At 55.5% G+C, this 24,586-nt stretch overlaps 1 protein-coding gene across 4 annotated transcripts in view; it reads right to left on the bottom strand.

The window, feature by feature from the left end:
• OTOF (otoferlin) overlaps positions 1 to 24,586 on the bottom strand; it is a 126,010-nt gene that overhangs the window by 48,532 nt on the left and 52,892 nt on the right. For all 4 annotated transcript variants that reach the window (XM_063330773.1, XM_063330774.1, XM_063330775.1 and 1 more), the window contains exon 6: positions 970 to 1,043. In XM_063330773.1, the coding sequence (XP_063186843.1) occupies positions 970 to 1,043 (74 nt within the window). The remainder of the gene's footprint in view (positions 1 to 969; positions 1,044 to 24,586) is intronic.

The raw sequence follows: 24,586 nt of genomic DNA, 5'->3' as shown, positions 1-24,586 counted from the left end.
TAAAGCAACGCTTTGTCCTTGCCTGCAAACATTCCCCCTTTTCTTTGCCGTTGAAACCCAATCCTTTGGTCTGAATGGAAACAACGACGAATTTCCGATGGCTGACCCTCCCGTGTGTTTCCAGAAAGGCGTCCGATTTCAGCGCCCGCAGCAGCTGAGCCCTTCCTTTGGTGGTGCCGCTGCTGCAGCCTGCGCCCAGCAAGGGGCAAGGGCTAAAGCCAGTTTTGCATTGTCACATTTGCAAATCGTCCCTAAAAATCATAGAACCATAGAATGGGTTGGGTTGGAAGGGACCTTAAAGATCACCCGGTTCCAACCCCTTGCCCTGGGCAGGGACACCTCCCACTAGACCAGGTTGCTCAAAGCACCATCCAACCTGCCCAAATAAGCTGGAAGGTGCCTGCATGAGGCCCAGGTGTTGCCACAGGTGGGATATCACAAGGTGGGTGGTGTCTGGCCAAGCCTTCAGTGGGAAACTCCCTCCATCAGTTCCTACTTCCCATTTCCCCTTGGAGCCCCTCCAGCTCTCCTCCCGAGCACCCAACACTCCTTGTCTAATCCCCAAGTCACTGACCGGCTCTGCCCGCTTTGGGGACAGACCTTTTAGTAGGTCCTGTAGCGATAGGACAAGGGGTAATGGCTTTAAACTGAAAAAGGGGAGATTCAGACTAGATAGAAGGAAGAAATTGTTTATGTGGAGGGTGGTGAGCCCCTGGCCCAGGTTGCCCAGAGAAGCTGTGGCTGCCCCATCCCTGGAGGGGTTCAAGGCCAGGTTGGACGGGGCTTGGAGCAACCTGGTCTAGGTGAAGATATAGATGTAGATGTCCCTGCCCATGGCAGGGAGTTGTAGATGGCCTTTGAAGTTCCCTTGCCACCCAAACCATTCTGTGAGTCTATGGGGTCCCTCAGGTGCTTTCCTGGGATGTGGAGGACAGCCAAAGAGCCGCACTGGAGCAGGGAACAACATACCTTGCTTCCGATGGTCATCCTTTGATGGACGTGTCTTGCCAAGCTTCATGGCTGAAAAAACTCCTTTCCCGGCTCTGGAAGAAGAGGGAAAGAAAAAAACCCACAACCATCAATTCCCGTATTTTAGCGCTGTTTTCTGGAATTTGGGGGTGGGAACAGGAGGAACCTTTCACAGCAAGAGAGGAAACATCAGCTGAAAGACTAAGCAAACATGCCACAGGGCCGAGTCAAGGTCGCAGCTAAACGCACTGCCTTCGAATCTTGGCTCTCCTTTTTTTGTCCCAGGAAATGCCACAACTTGGGATAAAACACACTCAACTCTTCCCCCCGACCCGTGGCTCCCGTCTCTGCTGCTGGCCCCCGCTGCGCGCGCACTTCTCACCTCTCCTGAATCATTTCCGCAGTTGCTCCCCAGCCACCTGAACCCACTTACTAAAACTTAAAACGTCCAACCGCTTCCCCCACCACCTCGCTGCGAAAAATTGATAACCTCTTTGGCTAGATCGGCAGCAGACCTGTGCGGATCCTAAGCTCTCTCAGCAGCCCACTGCAGCACCGTGATTTTTCCCCTTGCGGCGTGGCACACCCCAGTACCAGGTGGCTCTTGGCTCCCCGTCTGCAACCTAGGCTGGGGTCAAATCCACTCAGGGCAGTTTGGGATGGATTGGCTGATAAAATAATGGTTTGAGAACGGCTTGCCAGTTGCTTTCTAAAAATATCCATCATTTCAGGGCAAGTTTAAGCAGTACATCTTCCAGCTCCAAGTGCTTCAGTGGGGCCAGGACCATCATTCCAGCTCAGAAATCAGCCCATGCGACCACGAGTGCGTGGACGGTCTGGACTCCTACGTTACTCGATGTTGGTTATGTGTGCGTCCAGCAAATATACACAAACACGGCGTTCAGTGAATGACAGGACTTCTGCACTGCAGTCTGGATTGCTCTCCAGTACAGAGCCAGCAAACGGGCACAGACTGTTAAAGACAGTAAGAGCCTTGCCGATATTTTCAGGAGGCCGTTCCCTGTTATTTGGAGGTGAGTCCATGCCGGCGTTGCAAAGAGGAGGGAGGTTCTGAGTCACGCTGGTGAAAGTTATGGAGTCTGGATGTAACGTGGATTTTTAGCCTGAAGATTCAGCCGCAAACCTCAGTTGGGAAAAACCCCTCCATAGTATCTGCAGAACTGAAATCGGCAAGAAGCACAAGTCAGACTGTGCGATAACCCTGTTCTAGTGTCAAAGAGCTGGAGAGACACTTGAAGGCAATGGCTTCTGACTGTCCCCAAAGCAGAAGGCGGTAAAGCTGAAGGGGACTTTTTTTACTGGAAAATTTTCATTATCTGTCAAGTGTTGCTTTTTGCAGAAACCTTGCAGGTTCAATGGACATGTTCTTTGGCCAGCTTGGAAGCAAGGGAGAATTGCACCTCCACGCCTGGATCGCACCTCCAGCCTGGACCACACCTCCAGCCTAGACCTCACCTCCACGCCTGGATCGCACCTCCAGCCTGGACCTCACCTCCACGCCTGGACCTCACCTCCAGCCTGGATCACACCTCCAGCCTGGACCTCACCTCCACACCTGGACCTCACCTCCACGCCTGGACCTCACCTCCAAGCTGGCTGCCAGGGCAGGGGAGCCAGGGCTCAGCACCAACCCTGGACACAGCAGGATTGGGATGTGCTGCCCACAAGCCCGGAGACAGCACTGAAACTGCAGGATCCCCGGTCTCAGCTTTGATCACTTCTGGCTGGGGCCAAAGGATGAAGCTGCACCTTTGTTTTTTTGCCAACCGGAGAAGTCCTGGCATGGCAGCCAGCCCGATGCAGTTGTGGTCTTAAATAACAACTGGAAGTTTGCAGGCTGCTCACAGGGCCAGAGCAAACGAGAAGAAAATTAAGGAGAATAGGAGGATAATGTATTCACCATGGGAGGGGGAATTCAATCGGGGCAGAAGACCAGCATAAGATACAGGAACTACTTATAGCTGAGGTTTAACTGGGACTAAAGCAATGCTCGGGCCTCAAGGCAGTCTCTGGTAGCTGTGATTGATTCACGGGATCATAGAATCATAGAATCGGAAGGGACCTCTGGAGATCATCTAGTCCAACCCCCCTGCCAGAGCAGGGTCACCTAGAGCAGGTTACACAGTCCAGGTGGGTTTTGAATGTCTCCAGAGTTGGAGACTCCACCACCTCTCTGGGCAGCCTGTTCCAGTGCTCTGCCACCCTCAGGGTAAAGAAGTTCCTCCTCATGTTTAGGTGGAACTTCCTATGTTCCAGTTTGTGCCCATTGCCTCTTGTCCTGTCCCCGGGCACCACTGAAAAGAGCCTCGCCCCATCGTCCTGACACCCACCCTTTAAGTATTTATAAGCGTTGATAAGGTCACCCCTCAGACGTCTTTTTTCCAGACTGAAGAGACCCAAATCCCTCAGCCTTTCCTCATAAGAGAGGTGTTCCAGTCCCCTAATCATCCTCGTAGCCCTCCGCTGCACCCTTTCCAGCAGTTCCCCGTCCCTCTTGAACCGGGGAGCCCAGAACTGGCCCCAGTGCTCCAGGTGCGGTCTCACCAAGGCAGAGCAGAGGGGGAGGATGACCTCCCTTGACCTGCTGGCCACGCTCTTCTTGATGCACCCCAGGATGCCATTGGCCTTCTTGGCCACGAGGGCACATTGCTGACTCATGGGCATCCTGTTGTCCCCCAGGACTCCCAGGTCTCTTTCCACAGAGCTGCTCTCCAGCAGGTCAGCCCCCAACCTGTACTGGTGCATGGGGTTGTTCCTCCCCAGGTGCAGCACCCTACACTTGCCCTTGCTGAATTTCATAAGGTTCCTCTCTGCCCAGATCTCCAACCTGTCCAGGTCTCTCTGTATGGCGGCACAGCCTCTTGGTGTGTCAGCCACCCCCCCCCAGCTTTGTGTCATCAGCAAACTTGCTGAGGGTGCACTCTATCCCCTCATCCAGGTCATTGATGAATATGTTGAAGAGGACTGGACCCAGTACTGACCCCTGGGGAACACCACTCGTCACTGGTCTCCAACTAGACTCTGTGCCCCTAATCACAACCTTCTGAGCTCTATCTTTCAACCAGTCTATCCACCCCACTGTCCATTCATCAAACCCACTCTTCCTAAGCTTCCCTATGAGGATGCTGTGGGAGACCGTGTCAAACGCCTTGCTTAAGTCAAGGTAGACCACATCTACCGTCCTCCCCTCATCTATCCTCAGCAAAAGGGCAGTTTCTCAATGGGTAGGAGGAGGAAAGACAAGGGCTGGGTTTCCATAGAACCATAGGGTTGGCAGGGACCTCTGGAGATCATCCCGTCCAACCCCCGGCCAGAGCAGGGTCACCCAGAGCAGGCAGCACAGGAACGCGTCCAGGCGGGGCTGGAATGTCTCCAGAGACGGAGACTCCCCCACCTCTCTGGGCAGCCTGTGCCAGGGCTCTGCCACCCTCACAGCAAAGAAGTTCCTCCTCATGTTGAGATGGAACTTCCCATGGTCAAGTTTGTGCCCGTTACCCCTTGTCCTGTCCCCGGGCACCACTGAGAAGAGCCTGGCCCCATCCTCCTGACACCCCCCCTTTCAGTATTTACAAGCGTTGATAAGGTCCCCCCTCAGCCGTCTTTTTTCCAGCCTGAAAAGACCCAAATCCCTCAGCCTTTCCTCATCAGAGAGATGTTCCAGTCCCCTCAGCATCTCGGTAGCCCTTTGCTGTCCCCTCTCCAGCATATCTGCAATCCTGCCAGGGAACATCTGCCTTGAGGTGCTATGGGGTAGGCAACACTTCTAAGCTATTTGCAAACTCATATTTTTTTTATGAGCAAATGCTGTAATAACAGCTCAGGCTGTGAAACTCTGCTCTGAGACCACTCTCCGCCGCTGAGGGTGGGAAACCCAGCAGGCTCACAGCCCCTCCAGAAGACAACGCACCTCCAGGGCCCGTTACATTACATTCCCTTCTTTCCAATTAATTTCTTTAAAAGGAAGGAAAAAAAAAAAAAGTCCCCCCGGCCCCAGAGCTGGCAGGCAGGCCATTGCAGACGGTTAGTGACAAAATCACTGTATCAGTGCCGGGAATTTCTGAGCTTCCTTGGGAAGTAAAAGAAAGCAGAAGAGCAACTGGTGGTGGAGCCAGGAGGACCCTGCAGGGAAGACACTGGCAGGGCTGGTCCTCTACCGGGACCCAAAATAACGAGGCCCTCACATGGGCACTGAGGATGCATTGGCTCCTGGGTAGCACAGCATCTGATGCCCCCATCAGTAAAACGGTGAAGCTGGTTTTGGACCAAGACCGGGATTAAGCACCTGGTCCAAGGAGTGTGCACTGAGACCCGTCCCGGCAGCACCAGCCCAAGCCAGCTCCTTCCAGAGGGATCCACGTGGGAGCTGGTGTCACCCCCATCCCATCCGGGAGCAATGACCCCTTGCTGCCAGCTGAGCCTCAGTAAATGCGCTGGGGACATCGGCTGCAGGAGCTTCTTGTGTCCCCGAAGGCAGTTTTACTGCAGAAGTCCCAGAAACGGGAAATTGCCCAACAGCCTCCAGCACATCCGCGGGATGAGCCTCGGCTGGAGCTGGTTCAGAGAGCGGAGCCCAGAGGGCACAAGGTGCCTCGGTGGCATAAAACTTGAGGTGCCGTCCCCATCCCCGTGCCCATGCCCGTGCCCCGGCCACGTCTCCCTGCTGCTCTTCTCAGCCCCAGTCACCACGACTGGTGCTGCCTCCTTCCTTCACCGCCGCCCTTACTGGGACTATTGCAGTGGGCTGGAGTCCCAGGGAGGCAGATATCTAGAAAACAACGGAGTTTGGAGGTCACTGAGAACAGAGAAGAAAAGGAAAAAAAGAAGAAAAAAAAATACAAAAAAAGAAGAAAAAGAAGTGGATTTTGGTGAAGTCCTGGTTTCAGCATACTTGGTATTTGCTGAGGAGAATGGAAGAAGCAAGTGAAGGACAAGGAAGGAGCCGCCCTGGATGCTTCAGAGGCAGATGCCCAGCAGCTCACCCTCATCCCCCAGCCCCTTCCCAAGCCCCATCTATCCCCTTTTCCAAGCCCAGTGAGCACTGACACATCCCATACAACCCCCATCCCCCTTCCCATCCCTCGGGGGTACTACCTTCACCCGCCGGCCATCCAGGACTTGGTGTCCCCCAGGAGGAGATGCTGGCAGCGCTCAGCCGAGAGAGGAGAGCGGCCAGTGGCACGTCTAGCGTGGGGTGGCCATCCTGGTGCCTCGTGCCCCACGTGCGGGTGGGGACCGAGCAGGGATGGGGACCCCTCTCCAGGCACAGCAGGGTCTTTGCAGCGTTAAACAAACGTCGTGCCAACCCCTCCGCTGTTCCTGCCAGGCATCCGATGGCGCGGATGGGAAGCCGGCGGGGAGCTGACACCGTCCCCAGATGAATATTACATGAGGACCCACGAACCTGAGATGCCGACACAGGCTGGGTGGTGGCACCGAGAGCCCCCCCCTTTGCCGAAGCCTGGGTTTAGCCTGGTTTCCCAAAGAACTGAGATGCCGGAGAGGATGCCGCTGCCCGCCTGCCCGCTCCCCTCCAAACCAGTGCCAGCTGCTGGCCCATTGCAACCCGGTTGGGCAGCAGGGTCAAGACCAGGGTCCTGCAAATTTGGGGGTGTAGGACTGAACCCCCCGACTCTGCTCCCAAGTAGGGACAAGCCTCCAAGCAAGCTTAAACCGGGATTAGACACCAGAGTATCCACCCGGCCTCCCACAGCGCTCTCCCCTTGGAGTTTCTGGTGTCCAACAGGGGGTTGAGCGGACGAACTCTCTGCAGTTGATGGCGAAGCACACATCCTCCGGTCGGTCTGCTGCTCCCAAAAGCCCTTGGCTCTGTCCTTTAGGGTTTCGCCCGTGTGGCTGCAGGAGGGGAGCACGGAGGGACGGGCAGATTTTGTGGCATGGGCCACAAAATCCTGGTCTCCTGGCCAGCTTCTAGTTAAAGATACGGTCGCAGGTTACTGGTTAATTATTCATGGCCAAAAAAGCGACGTTTTAATCATTGCTTTTTACTGGGGAGTCGGGAGCAGGGACAAGTTTCCATTTCTTTGCAGGAATTATGCCCGTCAGGCGGGTGCTGCCTCCAGAACTTCCAGTTCTCCCACCTGTACTGGGGACAGACCCCACTGCCAGCCCCACAGGGTCATCCCCTCGAGCCCAGGGAAGACCCCAACCCTCAGATCCAGTCTGCCGCTTCCCAGCACAGCCGAACTGGGGAGGGGAGACACCAAGGACTGGGCTGTTTGGCGCAGGGAGAACTCTACCCACCTTGTCTTGAGCCTGCCCTCTCCTTGCTGACCGCTTGAAGACATTCCTCTCTTTTCCCCACCTCCTCACTTTACACCGTTAACCGGGAGGCTCCATCGGTAAGATACTGCCATAAACCGGTCCTTCAGCTGCAGCGCAATAAATATGAGCCAGAGGAGACCTCACTGATCGGGAAGTGCCCTGTGGTGGCTGCAGGGATCATCCCCCGGACAGCAGGAGACGAGCCTGCGCTCACAGGGGGCTCGAGCTTAAATTTCAGCCGCTCTGCTAAGGCGGAGAGCCGGAGGGTGCTGCTGTGGGAGAGGGCTGAGACACTGCGTCTGGTGTCAGCGCGAGCAGCTGGGGACAGAGGGAAGCCAGGACCTGAAGAAATTCGTCCACGTGGATGACGCGGCAGCCTGAACCGTGGGCAGGGGAGCTGGAAGGCTGGTGCTGAGTCCCCTCTGCCCAGCCCCGTGCTGATGACCTGTGCCCAGCCCCTCTCCTGCCCTCAGCCCTGGCCAGGCTGCCCGTGCCCAAGCTGGGAAACTCTTCCCACAGCCAGGACCCATCCAAACCTGATGGGAGCCAGGATTCCCTCCAAAACCTCGCGATTCCCTTCCAGTGCTGCCAGGGACTGCTCCAAGCTTGTCTTTTACATTTGGCTTTTGCTGTAGATATACGTTCCCTGCAGGCTGCGAGACCTCAGGCCACACATCCAAGAGACCCAAGCTCCCCCAGGGCTGACACGCTCAGCTTTAGAGAAAGGGAGAGCACACCGTGTGCGGGATCAGCCACAACAGGCGCTAGGAAAGCTGGAAGCCAGGAGGAGGAGGAGGAAGAGCAAGGAGAGCAAACCTACTTGTGCTCCTTCGTCTTCTCTTTGCCTTTGCTGGAGCCAGTGGCCGCGCATCAAGGGAACAAAAGGCAAACAAGCTTCAGTGCACTCCAAGTGCTTCAAATCGGACCATAACATCAGTAGAGGCTGCTCTTCCCTCGGAGCTTCCCTGCTCCTCACGAGAGCTCCAAGTGCCCCATCCCCAGGCCATGGTCGTGGGCAACCTTCCACAGCAGGGCTGACCCCAAACACCCCCCTCCTGCCCGCATCTGTAATTCAGGTGGATAACGTCCCTGCGTGACCCTCTGCTAGGCCAGGGGGGCTTAGGGGGACCACAGCTCCCTGCCGGAGGAGCTGGAGGTGATGGGCTTTCACTGGATGTGTGCGTGGGGCCAGTGAAGCGGGTACAGCTGTGCATGCACAGCTGGGGGATGCTGCTGGGGCGGGAGACAAGGCTTATTCTCCTTTTTGGTGGCAGGGGGTGGTCTTCCTTACCCTCCCACAAAGCTGTATTCATATCCTCCCTCCAGAGAGGGCTCAGCCGGAGGAGATGGGCTGGATCGGGAGTTCTCATCCCTGCCCAGACTGACTCTGTGTCCTCCTGCCCTGACACCACGCGGGAAACACCGACTCCTCACCTCCCCGTTCCACTGCGCAGACTCCTGCTCTCTCTCTGCTTTCTGGCTTTTCAAACCTGTTTCCCTTTTCTCGTGGCTCCCACATTTCTCTATTTGGGTCCTGTTTCCCTCCCCAGTCGCTCTTTCTTCCCTGGCTAATCTCCCCCATTGTGCATCAGCAAAGTGGGGAGGAGCAAGCAATTAACCAGCTCTAGAGAGTAATTAGGAGGGCTGGTTTCTAATTACAGCTTGTTACTCCGCTTCAAGACCTCCAAGGCCAGGTTGGCCGGGGCTTGGAGCAACCTGGGCTGGTGGGAGGTGTCCCTGCCCAGGGCAGGGGGTTGGAAGTAGATGGTCTTCAAGGTCGCTTCCAACCCGACCCATTCTGTGACTCAGCCCATGGCCGTGTCTGTGCTGGCGACATGGGACAGGAGGGTGGCTTCAGAGCCTGAAGCTCCACCTCCCTCTGCACTGAGCTGCTGGAAAACCACCCAGAAAAACGCAACGTTTTTGTCTGCTCTGTTGCCGGATGGGTTTTTAGAGAGGCGAAGTCCAGAAGCCCAGCTCCAGCCCAGGACAGGGGGCAGGACCCAGCGCCGGGTGGGAGCCTGGGCAGAGCAGGGTCCTCCCGTTCAGCCCAGCACGGGCAGGGATCAGCTTGGAGCCTGGGCTGGAAAACAGCCAAGGAAACCCATCCAGAAGCTGCTTCTGAAGCGAGCAGTCCTGCTCTCTCCCCGCTCCGACACTTGCTCTCAGAGCAAACCGGCAGAAATTATTCCTGTGCCAGCTGAGCTTGTCACGGGAGCCCGCCAACACCAATGCCAGCGGCTCAGCGGGTTCATCTGCATTGTAAAAGCTGCCCTAGTGCCCCTGCCCAGTGCCAGCAGGGGATTTAAATCACGCCGTGCTTTCTCCTGCAGCGCCTGGACGTGGTCCGAGCTCCCTGCGCATCCCCAGCTCACCCCGCGCGTGGCTGGCTTGGCTGGGTCTGAACGTACGAGCCCCTGGCATCGCTGTAGGGACCAGCACCTGCGTCTCGCTGCTGCAGGATGATGCCGGGATGGGGACCAACACCCTCGGGCGCGTGGGCCAGGGCAGAGCCTGAGCCTGCATCCCTTCCCTCTTCGTTTCCCTGCTGTTAAGTGTGGCCTGGATGAGGGACGCAAGAACACAGCTGTGGCTGCCCTCGCGCTCCGAGTGTCCCCCTCCGCCTGCATCTCTCTGCTCTCCTGGCTCCCGGGTGCGGCGACGCGTGGTCCTGGGCACTCGGATCACCAGTGACCGGGCTCTGGACGTGAGACGTCCAGATATTCTTCTCCAAGGGCATAGTGGAGGTGCTAACACCAGCTACTCTTTCTACCTTGTCTACCTTGCCCCTTCCACACCAGCCCTCACTCCAAAAGACGCCTCTTTGTCTCCAGCCAGCCACGGTTTGGGCTTTGGGGGTCTGAAAAGGGCAGGGATTTCCCGTTAGTGGCGCCACAAGAGAATTCTCATTTTATGGCTTCAAGCGACTTGGTCTTAAGCACTCTCCCTGGCCCAGAGGAACCCGCGGTCCTGCCCTGCAGCCGTTGCGGGGGAGGCAGTAACGCTGCTGCCGGGGGCTCGAGGCTGGAGCTGGAGAGTGACCCTGGGCACCGGCAGGGACGGGGGGAGTCGGGGTACCTGAATGGTAACACGAGGTGTCTTTTCTCTTTGCCCTTAGCCTCAGCTCTGCAATCACAAAGAGCAGTTGGTTCAGGCGTGATTCGTCCTGCGGCAGTGACCAAGACCCTTCCCCGCCTTCTCCCCTCAAAACCCCCACCAGCAGCATGCACCAAGCAACCAACCAGACCCAATTCCCGAGCATGCCAGGGGGAGATTGGGCCGCAATGGGACTTCCTAACCCGCTGGCATCCAGGGAACCCGGTTCAGAGACAGTGACAGTACTGGTGGTACTGGAATGAGAAGGGAAAAGGGAGAGTGCATGAACAAGAGAGAACTGGCAGAAAAAGAGCATTGCTTTGGGATAGATGGACAGATAGTGTCTCGGTAGGATGGATGGATGGATGGATGGATGGATGGATGGATGGATGGAATGGCACTGGCATGAATGAACAGACAGACAGAGGTGTACTGGGATGGATGGATGGACGGATGGATGGATGGATGGATGGATGGATGGAATGGCACTGGCATGAATGAACAGACAGACAGAGGTGTACTGGGACGGACGGATGGATGGATGGATGGATGGATGGATGGATGGATGGATGGTGAGAATTGCAATGAGATGGATGGATAGGAGTGTATTGAGATGGACTGATGGACAGATGGACAGACTGGTGGATGGTGAGATCTGCATTGCGATGGATGGATGGATGGATGGATGGATGGATGGGCAGACAGACAAATATTTTCCTCGAAGCCCCTGAATAGAAAGAAATGTGTCCTTGCTGGGCATAGGGGAGAACTGACCGAATACAAAGAAGCCCTTTGGGGAGGAGGGGATGGAGTGAACACAAGAAAGCTCTGCTCCCATTGAGAAGAGGGCAGGAAGCAGTTAGGACCTTTCCCCGTGTCCAAACGCCATGCAGGGACCGGTAGGCCAACACGCGTGTCACATGCATGCACACAGCATGCCCAAAGGGCCTGAGCACAGCAGGGGTTCCATGCCCGGTACCTGGGATCTTCAGGGTCTTCGCTGTTTGGAAGAGACACAGCCAGGAGGATGAATGTGAGGAAGAAACAAACGTACCCAAACAGACACACACACCCCCCACTGCCCCCCATGACCCATGGGAGCCGGCCAGGACAGGGGAAGGGGCTAACGGCTGCCACCACCCCCGGGAGGTTCCTCCTGGGCTGATGCTGGGAAGGTTCAATCAATGTACACCAGAGGGCAAGGTCCCATCCTGTCCTCGGCTGGCACTGCGTGGCAAGGTACCGAGGAGACACTGTCCCGCAGCTCTTTGCCACCACCCGGGTCCTGCTTGCCACTGTCAGGCCAGCAACCTTCGGCAGGTTTCTTCTGCATCCTTTCCACCTCCCCCAAACCACTGAGCAGCAGCAATGAAGAACAGACTTAGAGGGATGGGTTGGGGCTGGGACCATTGTCCTTGAGTCACCCATAACAGATAAATTTATTTATACAGATGTGTCCTTATCATGGTGCCTTTGGGAGTCCACTAGCCCTACGAGCAGGGTGATCATCACCATGTTACGTGGGATGTGGCTGTTAGAGGGACCTCGGAACCCTCCTCTCCATTGCAATGTGGCGTGGAGGAGGTTTGCAGGTGCCTCTGGGTCCCCCCGAAAGCTCCCGGAGCACAGGGCTCACGTGCTACCCTACGGCTCTTCCTCCCTTGCAGGCTTCAGCCCCAGCTTCAGAGCGCTCACGTGCTGTACGCTTGCAGAGATGCAGCGCTGTGATGCTGGGGCATGAACCATTGGCTTCACCCAGGTCTGGTCACATGCCCTGCTCTCCTGGCTTAAGATTCGGGAATTAATTTGAATTAAGGAAGATTTGGAGCTTAAACAGCTTAGGTCTATCCTAAATCCTGGGCATATTTATGCCTGGATATATTCATGGAATGTGGGGTGACTGGGATGGGTTGGGATGAGAGCAACCACCCCCCGCCCCAAAAAAAAGCCAAGATCCCACCAGTCATGACATTTTGGTACCTTGCTACTGACTTGTATCCATCGTTAAACTTAATCCTGAGTGAGGCACCAAAGGGAAAGAGAGAAAAAACAACAGCGTCAGGCCTCTCGAAGCAGCCACCAGCAGCAAGGGAACCTGGCGAGTGCAGGGACACCCCTTCCCAGGAGGGGTGGTGGTGTGGCCAAGCCACAGTTCCCCACCACAGGGTGCTCCAAGGCGGCTGATGGGGGGGTAACTTCAGCTGTGAGCACCCAGCCTAGGGTGCTCCGCTCACACTGTCCCCATCTGGTGACAGGATCTGCACTTCTGGCACCTGGCACAAGAGCCGTCACCACCCTGGGACAGCCAGCGTCACCCATCGCTCCTGCTCCATCGGGAAGATCTCCTACACTGCAACAGCCTGGGGTCAATCTAGGTGCTAACAGCTTCCAGGAAATATCTCAAGTTGATGAAGGCTCTGCCTCGGGACTCACAGCAGCACCCAGTCCGTTGCTTAGAACGCCTTTTCCTAGCCCTTTTCCTGCTTTTCAGGGTCCTCAGGGCGCATTTTCCTCCTAGCAATTTAATGGTACATTGGAAGGGTTGCGACAAGGATGGGGGAAACTTGCCAGGGGCTGATAGTCTTTGGGAGATCATTTAACTTTTCTTAGCTCGGGACGACAAGGACTTGCCAGGTTACGCTGATGGAAGCAATGGTCCGGTGTGTGACATACCTAAGATGTGTGCCCGAATGCCACACTTCAGTTAGCAATTTTGGACTCTCCTTGTCTATTTGGACACGGAGGTTATGAACTGTCCACACGCTGGTCTTCCACAAGAGCCAAGGATGGAGACATCCAAAGGCTGAGTCAGATCCTACGTGGGCAAACATCCCTTGGGAGATCCCTCTTTCCTTTGACTATAGCGGCAACCTAGGAAGACTGGGATCATAGCAAGAGCCTTGCTGATCTTCCTAGGGCTAGGCAGGATGGTGCTGGGATGCACCTCCCTGCACTACCTAATTTCTACCTCTCCAGAGACACAGCAGCTCTGGAAAGCCACCCTCAGCAGCAATAGCGCCAAGCAAACGTGTTCACACCATTGACCAGCCCAGGTTGACCAACAAAGCCCCAGAAGGGAGTCCTGCCTCTCCCAGCCTCCTGTCATGGAGGTATTTTCATCACCAAGTTCAACTCCAGTGCTTGGCAATGACCCCAGCTTTGGAGCAAACGATCCATGGGGCTAATTAGTGGCAGGCGGAGAGCTGAACCCCGCCAGACATGCCTTGGCTGCATCGGGCACGCACAAGAGAAGACACCATCAATAATTCACCATGACCAGATTGCTCTCGGCTGCAGAGCTCTGTCCTGCCCATGAATATTTCAAGGCCACCAGCTATCAGGTGGTGCTTCCTGGGGTCTCAGTTTCAGGGTGGTCGGCAGCCGTGCCGCACACAGCCCTACCCCACCCAAATTTCGGCAGGCCAGCGGGGACCCCGCTCTCCCTGAACCACTTCTGGAAGTGCCCATCTCTCTTTACTGGCCACGGAGGGAATCTGAGGGTACATCGATAGTGGCAAATAAATGGACCAAGGCTCATTCTCTGACCGTGACACAGCTTGTGCCTGTCCAGGTGAAGTCCCTTCTCTCCACAGACTGTGTCCAGGCTGCCTGGTGGGGGTGGTCCCTGGTCTACCACATCATAGTCCCTGTGCTATCATAAACCATCCCAGATGGGTACTGAGCCAAAGCCGTGCCAGGGACCGTGCTAACGGCCTGACAGATGGGAAGGTGCCGTCCCCTGTGCCCTGGCTCGCTTCGTCATATGGATGCTGTGCAGGGTGAGCGGGCTCCTGGCCCATGAGCCCCGGTGAAACACGTAAATCTTGACTTAACAGACCTGGGCCTCCAAGCTTTGACTTCTAAGCCTGGATTTAAGGAAGCGCTCACTGGAGAGCAGGATCTGAGCGTGTCTCAGCACTGCAGAGGCAGGATTGCAGGGCCACCCTCTGAGCAGGGCTGGTGTGGGTATTTACCTAGTGTGCTGCTCTTCTTCTGCGTCGTCTCCGAGGCTAAGCAGTTCACAGAGAGAGGAAAAAAACCCCACTGTGATACGAAGACAGAGAGCTCTTCCATTGTGTTAGTGTTTTGAAAAAGGGGACGACTTACTTCGGTACGGGAAGAACTCCAGAACATCCCAACACAGCACACCACTCCGTGCACGAGAACCCACAACCGCCCTCCCCCGGGCTGATCCAGCCGGCTCTCCCCGCCGGCCCCACGCCTGACCCAGGCTGGTTTTCTGTGGCTGTTTGGCTGGCTGAACTCCAGTGGAGGGTGGAAGGGAACCGGTCCCCGCCACCCCGACCTCCTTCCTCCCCTCCTCCCTTCTGCTCGGGGTGACTTTGCTCAGAGAGAAAAGCTGCCTGGGCTGGGAAAAGCGATGCTGGGTCGGCGCTGTATCCGCTGGAAGGAGGTAGGATGAATTACCGGCTGCTTCTCCCTTGGGAAGTCCTGCCCTCGCCCCGTCCTGGCTGACTGCAGGGCTGTGTGTGAGCAGCGGGCATCAAGCCCGGCTTCAGCCATCCCAAAGCCCACCAGCTCCCTCCCCAGCAGAATCGTGAGGCCAATATAATAAAAACAATTATCACAGCTTTGCAAACTCAGGCCCCATCCTGCAAACAACCTGTGCGGCACCCTGGAGGGGACTAAGCACCACCCTAAGGGGCCTGAGAATGAAGCTCTGATGGTTGTAGCAGCACTGGTCCAAGGCGTTTCTGCTCCCGGCTCCGCTGGAGCTGCTTCCCCCCCCCGAGAGCAGACCCTGCAGGTGCTGGGGAACGGGGCAGAGCTCCTGCACATCGCGGGCTGGGCTTGGAAAGCTGCGGGATGGCTCTCAGGCAGCTGCCTCAAGCGAAGCACGGGGGGCCTGTTTGCGTTAATGACCCAAGTCCCACGCTCAGCATCAAGCAGAGATGTCGGCGCCTGCCGAGGGACTGCAGAGACGTGGGGGTAAAACACACACAGAGACACCCTGCAAAGGAGGGAGAGAAGACGAGGAGGCCTTGTGTCAGAGCAAGGGATGGTCTGGGATCCAGCACTGGCCAAGGAGGATGCCCTAATAGCTATAAGAAATTAAAAATAAAAGGAAAAATAAGTCTTTTTGTCCCAGGTGCTTGTTTTCCCTGCTTTCCCGGCAGCTCCTGCGTGCTGAGCTGTGTTTGCAGGGACCAGATTGCTCCTGAGGGGTAGGAGCCAGAGCCCAGCGTGGTGTGTCTGCACTGCGGGCTGTTTCTCCCCAAACCGTGTCGCTTTAGCACACTTCGATGTGTGAGACCATCTCGCCGGGGGCTTTTTCAGCTGGGGTGCTAATGCCTTTCCTCCTCACCACTCCTACCGGCTGCCTTCTCCTTGTCTCGTCTCCAACCCGCTGCCAGCTTGCCTGGACGCCCAAAACCCATGTGCAAGACACAGCTCACGTGGGAAAAGACGGGCACTCAGACACGGTCAGCAGAGGTTTACTGCTGGGTTTCAGCTTTGGTAGGGCTTTGATCTGCTGGTAGCACCAAAACCACCTGCACGGTGGGAAGCTGGTGCAGAGACATCCAGGTGGCTCTGCAGGAGATGGATCAAAGGCCGAGTGTGGGCCCTTTGCTGATGCAGATGGATGTGGTTCCCCCCATACTGGCAGCATGAGGGGAGGCCCTGGAGCACAACCCCCAAAGCCTCGATGAAGATTTGGAGGCTGGGGCACTGCTCTGCTCCGTGGGAAGGTGGCAGAGCTGCCCCGGGCCACGCTGGGGCTGGAGAGGGCTTCACCCCTGCTAGTAGACCTGCCAAAGCCGCACGATCTCCAGGATGAACCATCTGGGGATGTCTATGTCTGAGTCCCAGCCAACTGACCAGGAGGAAAAGGAGAGCCCTGGGTCTCAAAGCTGGGAGCGGGGCAACAGAGAAGCAGAGCGAGGAAGGGAGATGTCTGAGATGACAGGAAAGGTCATTTGCGAAGCTGGGAGCTAAACCAGGTCCCCATGTCTGGGGACAGAGTTTTTAGCAGGGCCTGTCGTGATAGGACAAGGGGTAACGACTTTGAACTGAAAGAGGGGACATTCAGACTAGGTAGAAGGAAGAAATTGTTCACGCTGAGGGCAGTGAGCCCCTGGCCCAGGCTGCCCAGAGAAGCTGTGGCTGCCCCATCCCTGGAGGGGTTCAAGGCCAGGTTGGCCGGGGCTTGGAGCAACCTGGGCTGGTGGGAGGTGTCCCTGCCCAGGGCAGGGGGGTGGACTCGATGGCCTTTAAAGTCCCTTCCCACCCAAACCATTCAGCGATTCTCTGTCTCCAGGGCTGTAGACTGCTTGGCCCGTGATCCCTCAGGCTGCTCCTGTGACACTGAGGGGACAGAAAGGGCCATGCCTCAGTAATCCCCCTTCCCCCGGCCGTTCCCTCCCTGCTCCTCTCTGCCTGCTCCTGAGCCCAGCTCCAGCTGCCTGCGCCCTGGTCCAGCTCTCCTGATGCAAACTCTCCATCTTCTGTGTGGGACGGATGGTCCAGGGGGTTCCTCGGGCTGCAGAAAGGGCACACGTGGGTCTGCGATGCTCTCGGCACAGCCGCAGGAAAGGGGACGGGGGGGACGAGGATGAGGACGGCCAGGAGAGGGTCTAGTGGGAGCCACACTGAAACTTTTTTGAAATGCAGATCTGCCAACACCAAAACTTCCTCCTCTTTTTATTCTTTTGGTGCAATTTTGTCTTGGGCTGGGACTGAGCTCTGTAACTGTAACTGGAGTTACTGGGACCTGTAACTGATGGAAAAGGAAGGACCTTCCAAAGGAGTCAGGACATTTCTGTTCATATGAAAAATGGGAAGAAAATGACTCCTGTTCTTTGATTCAAAAGGATGGTTCATATCAAAGTGCTCTTTTATTCCTTTCATAAGCCTGAATGTGAAACATTTTGTCTTTCTTTTTTCCCCCTTGTTTGATTCAGGGTAAACTCCAGCGCAGGTTTGCTACAGCCCGAGCCAGGCTCAGCTTTGCACAATTCCTCAGACATTTCTCGGAGCATCGAGTCCTCCTGGGCAAAATCCCCCCAGCAGCAGAGGGGCTCAGGGAAAACACAGTCAAGGGTGAAGTGCCATTAACACCTCCGGGGCTGCTGCCATCTGTCTGGGGATCGATCTCAGGGCAGACTGGGGTGGGGGACAGGGTCGGGATGGGGTGTACCAGTATTTCCTGCGTCTTCCCCTTCCTGCTGCAAGCTTGCATGGACCCATCCAGCCCCGTTATCCCTGACGACCTGCCTCATTTAGAGAGCTCAGCTGCTGCAATCTCCCTCTCTCCAACTGTTTCTTCACGTCCTCGCTAATCCATGACTGCCACGAGCAGGGACCGCAGCCTGACGGGGGGAACCTCTCCCCCCCGCAGCCAGGACCCACCCAGACTGACCAGGGGGTGGCCCTGCCTGGGCAACCTGGAGCAGATGATGAAGGTCCAGCTCTCATCTCCTGCCCTGCTACGCAGAGAGGGCCCCTGGCCACAGCCAGGGCAAAGGCAGGATAGGATAAGATAGGATAGGATAGGGTAGGATAGGATAGAACACAATGGAACGGAATGGAACAGGAATGGAACAGGAATGGAATGGAATGGAATAGGATAGGATAGGATAGGATAGGATAGGATAGGATAGGATAGGATAGGGTAGGGTAGGATAGGATAGAACACAATGGAACGGAATGGAACAGGAATGGAATGGAATGGAATGGAATAGGATAGGATAGGATAGGATAGGATAGGATAGGATAGGATAGGGTAGGGTAGGGTAGGATAGGATAGAACACAATGGAACGGAATGGAACAGGAATGGAATGGAATGGAATGGAATGGAATGGAATGGAATAGGATAGGATAGGATAGGATAGGATAGAACACAATGGAACAGGAATGGAACAGGAATGGAATGGAATGGAATGGAATGGAATGGAATGGAATGGAATGGAATGGAATGGAATAGGATAGGATAGGATAGGATAGGATAGGATAGGATAGGATAGGGTAGGATAGGATAGGATAGAACACAATGGAACGGAATGGAACAGGAATGGAATGGAATGGAATGGAATGGAATGGAATGGAATGGAATGGAATAGGATAGGATAGGATAGGATAGAACACAATGGAACGGAATGGAACAGGAATGGAACAGGAATGGAATGGAATGGAATGGGATAGGATAGGATAGGATAGGATAGGATAGGATAGGATAGGATAGGATAGAACACAATGGAACGGAATGGAACAGGAATGGAACAGGAATGGAATGGATCAGAATAGAATAGAATAGAATAGAATAGAATAGAATAGGGTAGAATAGAATAGAATAGGATAGGATAGAGTAGGATAGAGTAGGATAGGATAGGATAGAATTAGAATAGAATAGAATAGAATAGAATAGAATAGAATAGAATAGAATAGAATAGAATAGAATAGAATAGAATAGAATAGAATAGAATAGAATAGAACAGAACAGGATAGAACAGAATAGACGGGACTATTTGAGTTGGAAGAGACTTACACCAATCATCTAGTCCAACTGCCTGACCAGTTCAGGGCTGACCAAAAGTTAAAGCATGGTATTAAGGGCGATGTCCAAATGCCTTTCAAGAACTGACAGGCACGGGGCATCGACCGCCTCTCCAGGAAACCTGTTCCAGGGTTTGACCCCCCTCTCGGTAAAGAAACGCTTCCTCATGTCCTGTCTAAACCTCTCCTGGTGCAGCCTTGAACCATTCCCACACATCCTGCCCCTGGATCCCAGGGAGAAGAGCTCAGCACCTCCCTCTCCGCATCCCTTCCTTGGGAAGCTGTAGAAAGCCATGAGACCTCCATGAGCCCACGAGCCCACCTCCTTTGCTGGAGGGCAAATGCAGAGCACCAAGAGTCCTTGCTCCTGGCTACCAAAATCGCTAGACCTGTCAAAATAACTGGAGCTATCAGAAAAAACTGGAGCTGGCCACGCTGTGGTGGGGAGGATGCTCCAGCCGTGACGGCCCACCGGACATGTCCACCCCCCTTCCCCCCCGACTCCTTTGGTCCATGGAGTGCCAGCAGCGCAGGAGCTCTCTCTGGAGCCCGTATGAAGTGCTGCAAAGGGATCACAATTAGCGCCCTGCGGGACTCAGCTAGTTAAGAGCTTTGATAATTTCAGTACCGGACACAACATTTAAATGTAATAAAAATAATGGAATAATGGCCTGTCTTTAATAAACGCACAGGCTTACAGTTCCAGTTATTGGAATAATAAAAGCAGCTCTTGAAATGCCTTAATTTGCCAACTTGCAGGCACTTCTGAGATGGGAATTGTCTCGCTGACCTGGAGCCAATTAAACTTTAGGGGTGGAGAGCAAAGCTCTCGTCTAGGATCCGCCGCGCTCACTGGTGAGGCACAGGCAGAGTGGACGGGGGATCCTCCACCCGCCTCCAGCTTGGGGCTGGGGAGGACGAACAGCCTGCGAAGGTGCCCAGCTGCTCTCCCTGTGACGTCGGGGGAGCCTGGGAAGGTGGCTTAGAAAAGACGTCACGTCTTTGGAGGGCAAAAATTAAAGGCTGTTCCAAGGGGGTGGGAAAAAAACAGGTGCGGAGTTGGACTATGCCGATACCAACTGCTTCACGGTCTTGGCAAGGTGAACGCCAATAACGACGCTGTCACCGCACGAAAGCACCGTGGGTGCAACCAGAGGGTGAGCCCAGGCTCCAAGGGATCCGTCACCAGGCAAGGGTCGAGCCACGGGGAACCACGGCTGCGTTTTAAGAAGAACATCTCCAGCGAGGCAGCACCCTCCAGCAAACCGTTCCCTGCGGGTCTATTGACTGCAGCCTCATTTCTCGGGGCGCTCTTTGTCTCTGCCGCAACCATTAGCGGGGAGCCGGGGAGGTGCCCCAGGCCCTTGGGTACTTTTCCTTGTCACAGAGGAAAAAGAGCAAAGAGAGCTTTGCATCTGCGCTTCCTTGCCGGGAATCCGGCTGGGACTTTATGGGGAACAAATGCCCGTCCCTTGGGGATTTTTTCCTACTGCTGAGGGCGGGGTGGCCCCCACGCAGCACGCACTGGGGCAGGGCTTTCGGGTCTCGCTCTGCTAAGGGAGAGAAGTCTGGTGAGGAGCGGCTGAGGGAGCTGGGGGTGTTCAGCCTGGAGAAGAGGGGGCTGAGGGGAGACCTTCTGGCTCTCTGCAGCTCCCTGAAAGGAGGGGGTAGCCAGGGGGGGTCGGGCTCTTCTCCCAAGGAACAGGCCATGGCACAAGAGGAAACGGCCTCAAGTTGCGCCAGGGGAGGTTTAGGATGGATATTGGGAACAATTTCCTCATGGAAGAGGCTGCCCAGGGCAGTGGTGGAGTCGCCATCCCTGGAGGGATTGAAAAGCCGGGCAGACGTGGTGCTGAGGGCCATGGGGTAGTGGTGGCCTTGGCAGGGTTGGGTTGATGGTTGGACTCGATGATCTGAAAGGTCCCTTCCAACCCGGGCAATTCTATGATTCTATGATTCTATAAAGCACAGACTGGCAAAGAGAAGGCAAATCTGGCACCCCTTGCTCACTGCCGCCCAACAGCTCAGCGCTGTAGGATCCCCAACGTCCCCACCAGCCTTCCCTAGAGCGCTGGTTACCTCCCTGGGCAGCCCCTGGCCATAAGGACCTCCCCACCTCTAAACCACCGGAGGGAGGTGACCCTGGCCGGTCACCTGGCCAGAGCTCTGTGTCTGCCTGCCGGCGGGTCTGAGCTTCTGTGCAAAAAGGCCTGAGTCCAGGCAGAAGTTCAGCGAGTTTCAGGCTACGGGCCAACAGCAAAGGTGGTGCCGGGTTTGGAGCCAGCTTGGTGGTCAGCGTGTGGTACCAACGTGTGAACTGGAAGTGAGCCAGCTTTGAAAAACAAATAAATAAAAGCTGGGAGTGGTTATTTATTTCCTGTTTGACTTTCTTTTGGCCAGGTGGGTCCGTGCCCTGGCCTGGCCACCACCAACGGGAGGTGCTGGCAGAGGAGGGGCGGTGGGAGCCATGAGGGATGCTGGCAGCAGAGGGACCTCGCCTGAGCTCTCTGCTGCGTAGCATCCAGCCACAGCGATGCTCAGGGGCCATTCCTCAACCCCTGCCCAGCAGGGCCAAGGGATTTGGGCACCTTTTTGACTGAAACAGCGAATCCTGTCTGCACTTACAGTTTTTCTACCTTTTACTGTCTCAGAGTGAAGGCCTCACCCGTGCTCACATTTGGACCATTTACTTACCCCCGAAGATATGAACTTCTATCTCCCCCGCCTCATTCCCTCGCTCGAGATTTTGTCCAGAAAACAAGAGAATTCACCTTGTACAAACATCTCCCGCGAACTGAAGTCGTTGCTTGGGGCACCGGGGAGTTACAAGAGCAAATATGGTATTTCCCTGCAAGGCGTGCGGCTGCTCCTGGAAGCGCAGGGACTGAGCCTGGCTGCAAATAACTGATATAATCCCCGCTGCCGGCACAGGTTTCCAACACGCGTCTCGCCAGCATCGCTGGCACCTCTATTAGGCTGCAAGTGAAGGGCTGAGCGGCGCTTGGCAAGCCCAGCGCTGTTTATACATTCCTTGTTCTTGCTGCTGCTTTTCCCATTTCAAGGTCTGTTTGTTTCCCCCCTCTTCTGCATCCCCTCAGGAAAGGGAATCGGCTGAATAACAAAATAATGTCCCTAATGAGCCAGGGGAGGAGGTAAACAGCTTTGTGATGGAGACGATGCTGACAGAAAGCCTGTGGAAATCCAGGGAGACCTTTCCACTGCCTTCATTTGGATTCAAACCCCCCCCCAGGGGGATGCAGAGGGTGGAAACAGACTCTGAAGACACACAGAATTACAGGCAAAAGGGCTGCCAAGAAAATTTCGAGTCCAACTTCTTCCCCAAGGGGGATCAGCTCTGCCCAAACCCTTCCTCAGACGCGCATCCAGCTTCTACTCAAGCGTCTCCAGGGACGGGAGCTGAACTCCCTCCCAGCCAGACCTGGGGTTCCTCTTTCCTTATCCCTGACGCCTTGCAGAAACCTGATTTTTGGCTGTTCTGTGCCAAAATGATGAGCAGCTCATCCTGAACACGACCCGACCCTTGAAGGCAAGCTGGGAGATGGACTTGGCTTTGAACTGGGCTTTCCTGGGTTTGGCCAGGCCCAAAGGTTGGTCAGTGGCACAAGCAGAGCTGCCCATCTCAGTGCCCACGGGAAGCTGAAGGCATCGCTGTGCCCAACGTGTGGAGTGGTGGCTCCTACCTCTGGGCTTGGCCTGAGCAGCTTTTGGGGGACCCCCAGGCATCCAGCAGCCTTGTCAAACCATTTCGACTGTCCCTCCATCTCCAGGCACCCAGACATCCCAGATGTGTCTACAGCCTGGGGCACCTCCAGGAACAGACATACTTCTGGAGTGTCCCACTCATTGGGCACGGGCTACCTCCACGTACCTCTACGCTACGGAATTAGAAGTTCAAGGGCACGTTCCCTGCCTTTGAAGCCAAACCCATGTTGATGCTTCCCATCCAAAGACAGGGTTTGGGTGGGCAACCCCTAATCTGCCCTTTGGAATTGGCCCATGGCCGTTGCATGGCTTGGGTCGGTGCTAGGTAGCCCAAACCTTCCCCAAAACTGTCCTAATAATGTATTAATGTTATGGGCACTTCAGGTGCTTGGGCTGGCACTGTCTAATTAATGAGACTTGACAGAGGTGTTTACCAGTACAGATGTGGCCACAAATTCCCACGACGGAGAGTCAATATCTCCACCCTAGTGAAGCTGGAGGCGCTCGGTGACAGCCTGCATGGGGAGCTGCTCTGAGAAACGAGCTCCCCAGAAGAGCTGCGTGTAGGAACAACCACCCTCACGTGCGTTCTGCCATCACGGGATCCACAGAATTTGAGGATCCCCCCCTGGAATGGTCCTTCCTGTGGCTGAGCTGCTCTCAGAGGCATTGGGCTGGTCCCTGGGTTTTACCTGAACTTCTCTTTTTTGCAGCTTCTCCCCAGACTCTTCCCGGCACACGCTGGGGAACAACTCACAGCACCGCACTGCAAGAAAAGCCACTGCAAACAGAAATCAGATCCTCATGCACATCAGCAGGAGCTCTTCCCCATGCTCCGGACACGGCTGATCCCTGGGTCTGGTGCCTGATGCGTGGTGGGACCTGGAGAAGGAAGGGGACCTCAAAGGCGAGGCATTTCCCCAGCTGCTGCCTCACCCCGAGGCCCTTTCTCCATCCCAGCACCTCTCCTGAGCGTCCTTTCCAAGGATGCTTTTCCAGCTGCTCCACCGCTTCTCCCCACCAGCTCTCCTGCAGCCAAGAAATGGGAATCCGGGGGCGATGCTTGAGGGACATCCCCAGGGACACGGCAGGAGCAACACAGCACTGCAAACCCCGCAGCCAGCAGCAGCAGCGGGTGCTGACCGGCTCCCTACCTCGTGCTGAGGGATCCCTGGCTAAGGGTGTCCCCCTCTCCCAGAAGTTCATCTTCGCTGTGGTAATACATCTCGTCCTCTTCCAGCCTGCGGGGGTGGTGACACGGAAAACATCAGCCCTTTCCCTCCTTGGTAGTCGTGCCGGCAGCGTGTGAGGGACGGACTGTAACTTCCCTGAGGAGGGGCAGGAGGCCCTCCAAGCCTTCAATGGGACGCCTCAAACACTCGCGAGGCAATAAATAATGCAGGCCTGGCCTCCAAAGAACCGACACGGCTCACGCTTCTAGTGCCTGAAAGCGTGGGAGAACTTGTGGAGACAGGACAGTTCTGCCACTCGTGTGCTGAGCGCGCTAGTTCTCCGTTCTCAAGGCCGTCGTGTCCGATGAGTGACCTTTGCTTCATTATCCGTGAAATGCATAGGAAAGCGCACACCCTGCATACGCTAATGAAGATTACAGAGACCATGCTAAACACGTGTGACTACGGCACTCCTCTCTCCACCCAAATCATGCTCCATGTCACCTGGGAGAAGGGAGAAACCCGAGCCAAGGCTGTCCTTGGCAAGGGGGGTGGACTGTGCTAATTCAGCAAACGGAAAAGGGGAAAAAAGTGCCCCTGGAGGGGAACAAAGAAGAAACAAAAGAAGAAGATGGTGCCTGGGAATATGCTTCCCAAGAAAGAAGACCGTACCTGGGAAGATTCCTCCCAAGAAAGAAGACCGTACCTGGGAAGATTCCTCCCAAGAAAGAAGAAGATTGTGCCTGGGAAGATTCCCTGAAGAAGACGCTGGAACCAGGACCGGTGATCTCTTTAGCTCTGTCTTTTT

This window comes from Chroicocephalus ridibundus, chromosome 3 (assembly GCF_963924245.1).
Source record: "Chroicocephalus ridibundus chromosome 3, bChrRid1.1, whole genome shotgun sequence".
NCBI classification, from domain to species: domain Eukaryota; kingdom Metazoa; phylum Chordata; class Aves; order Charadriiformes; family Laridae; genus Chroicocephalus; species Chroicocephalus ridibundus.
This window is presented reverse-complemented; position numbering and strand designations above follow the sequence as displayed.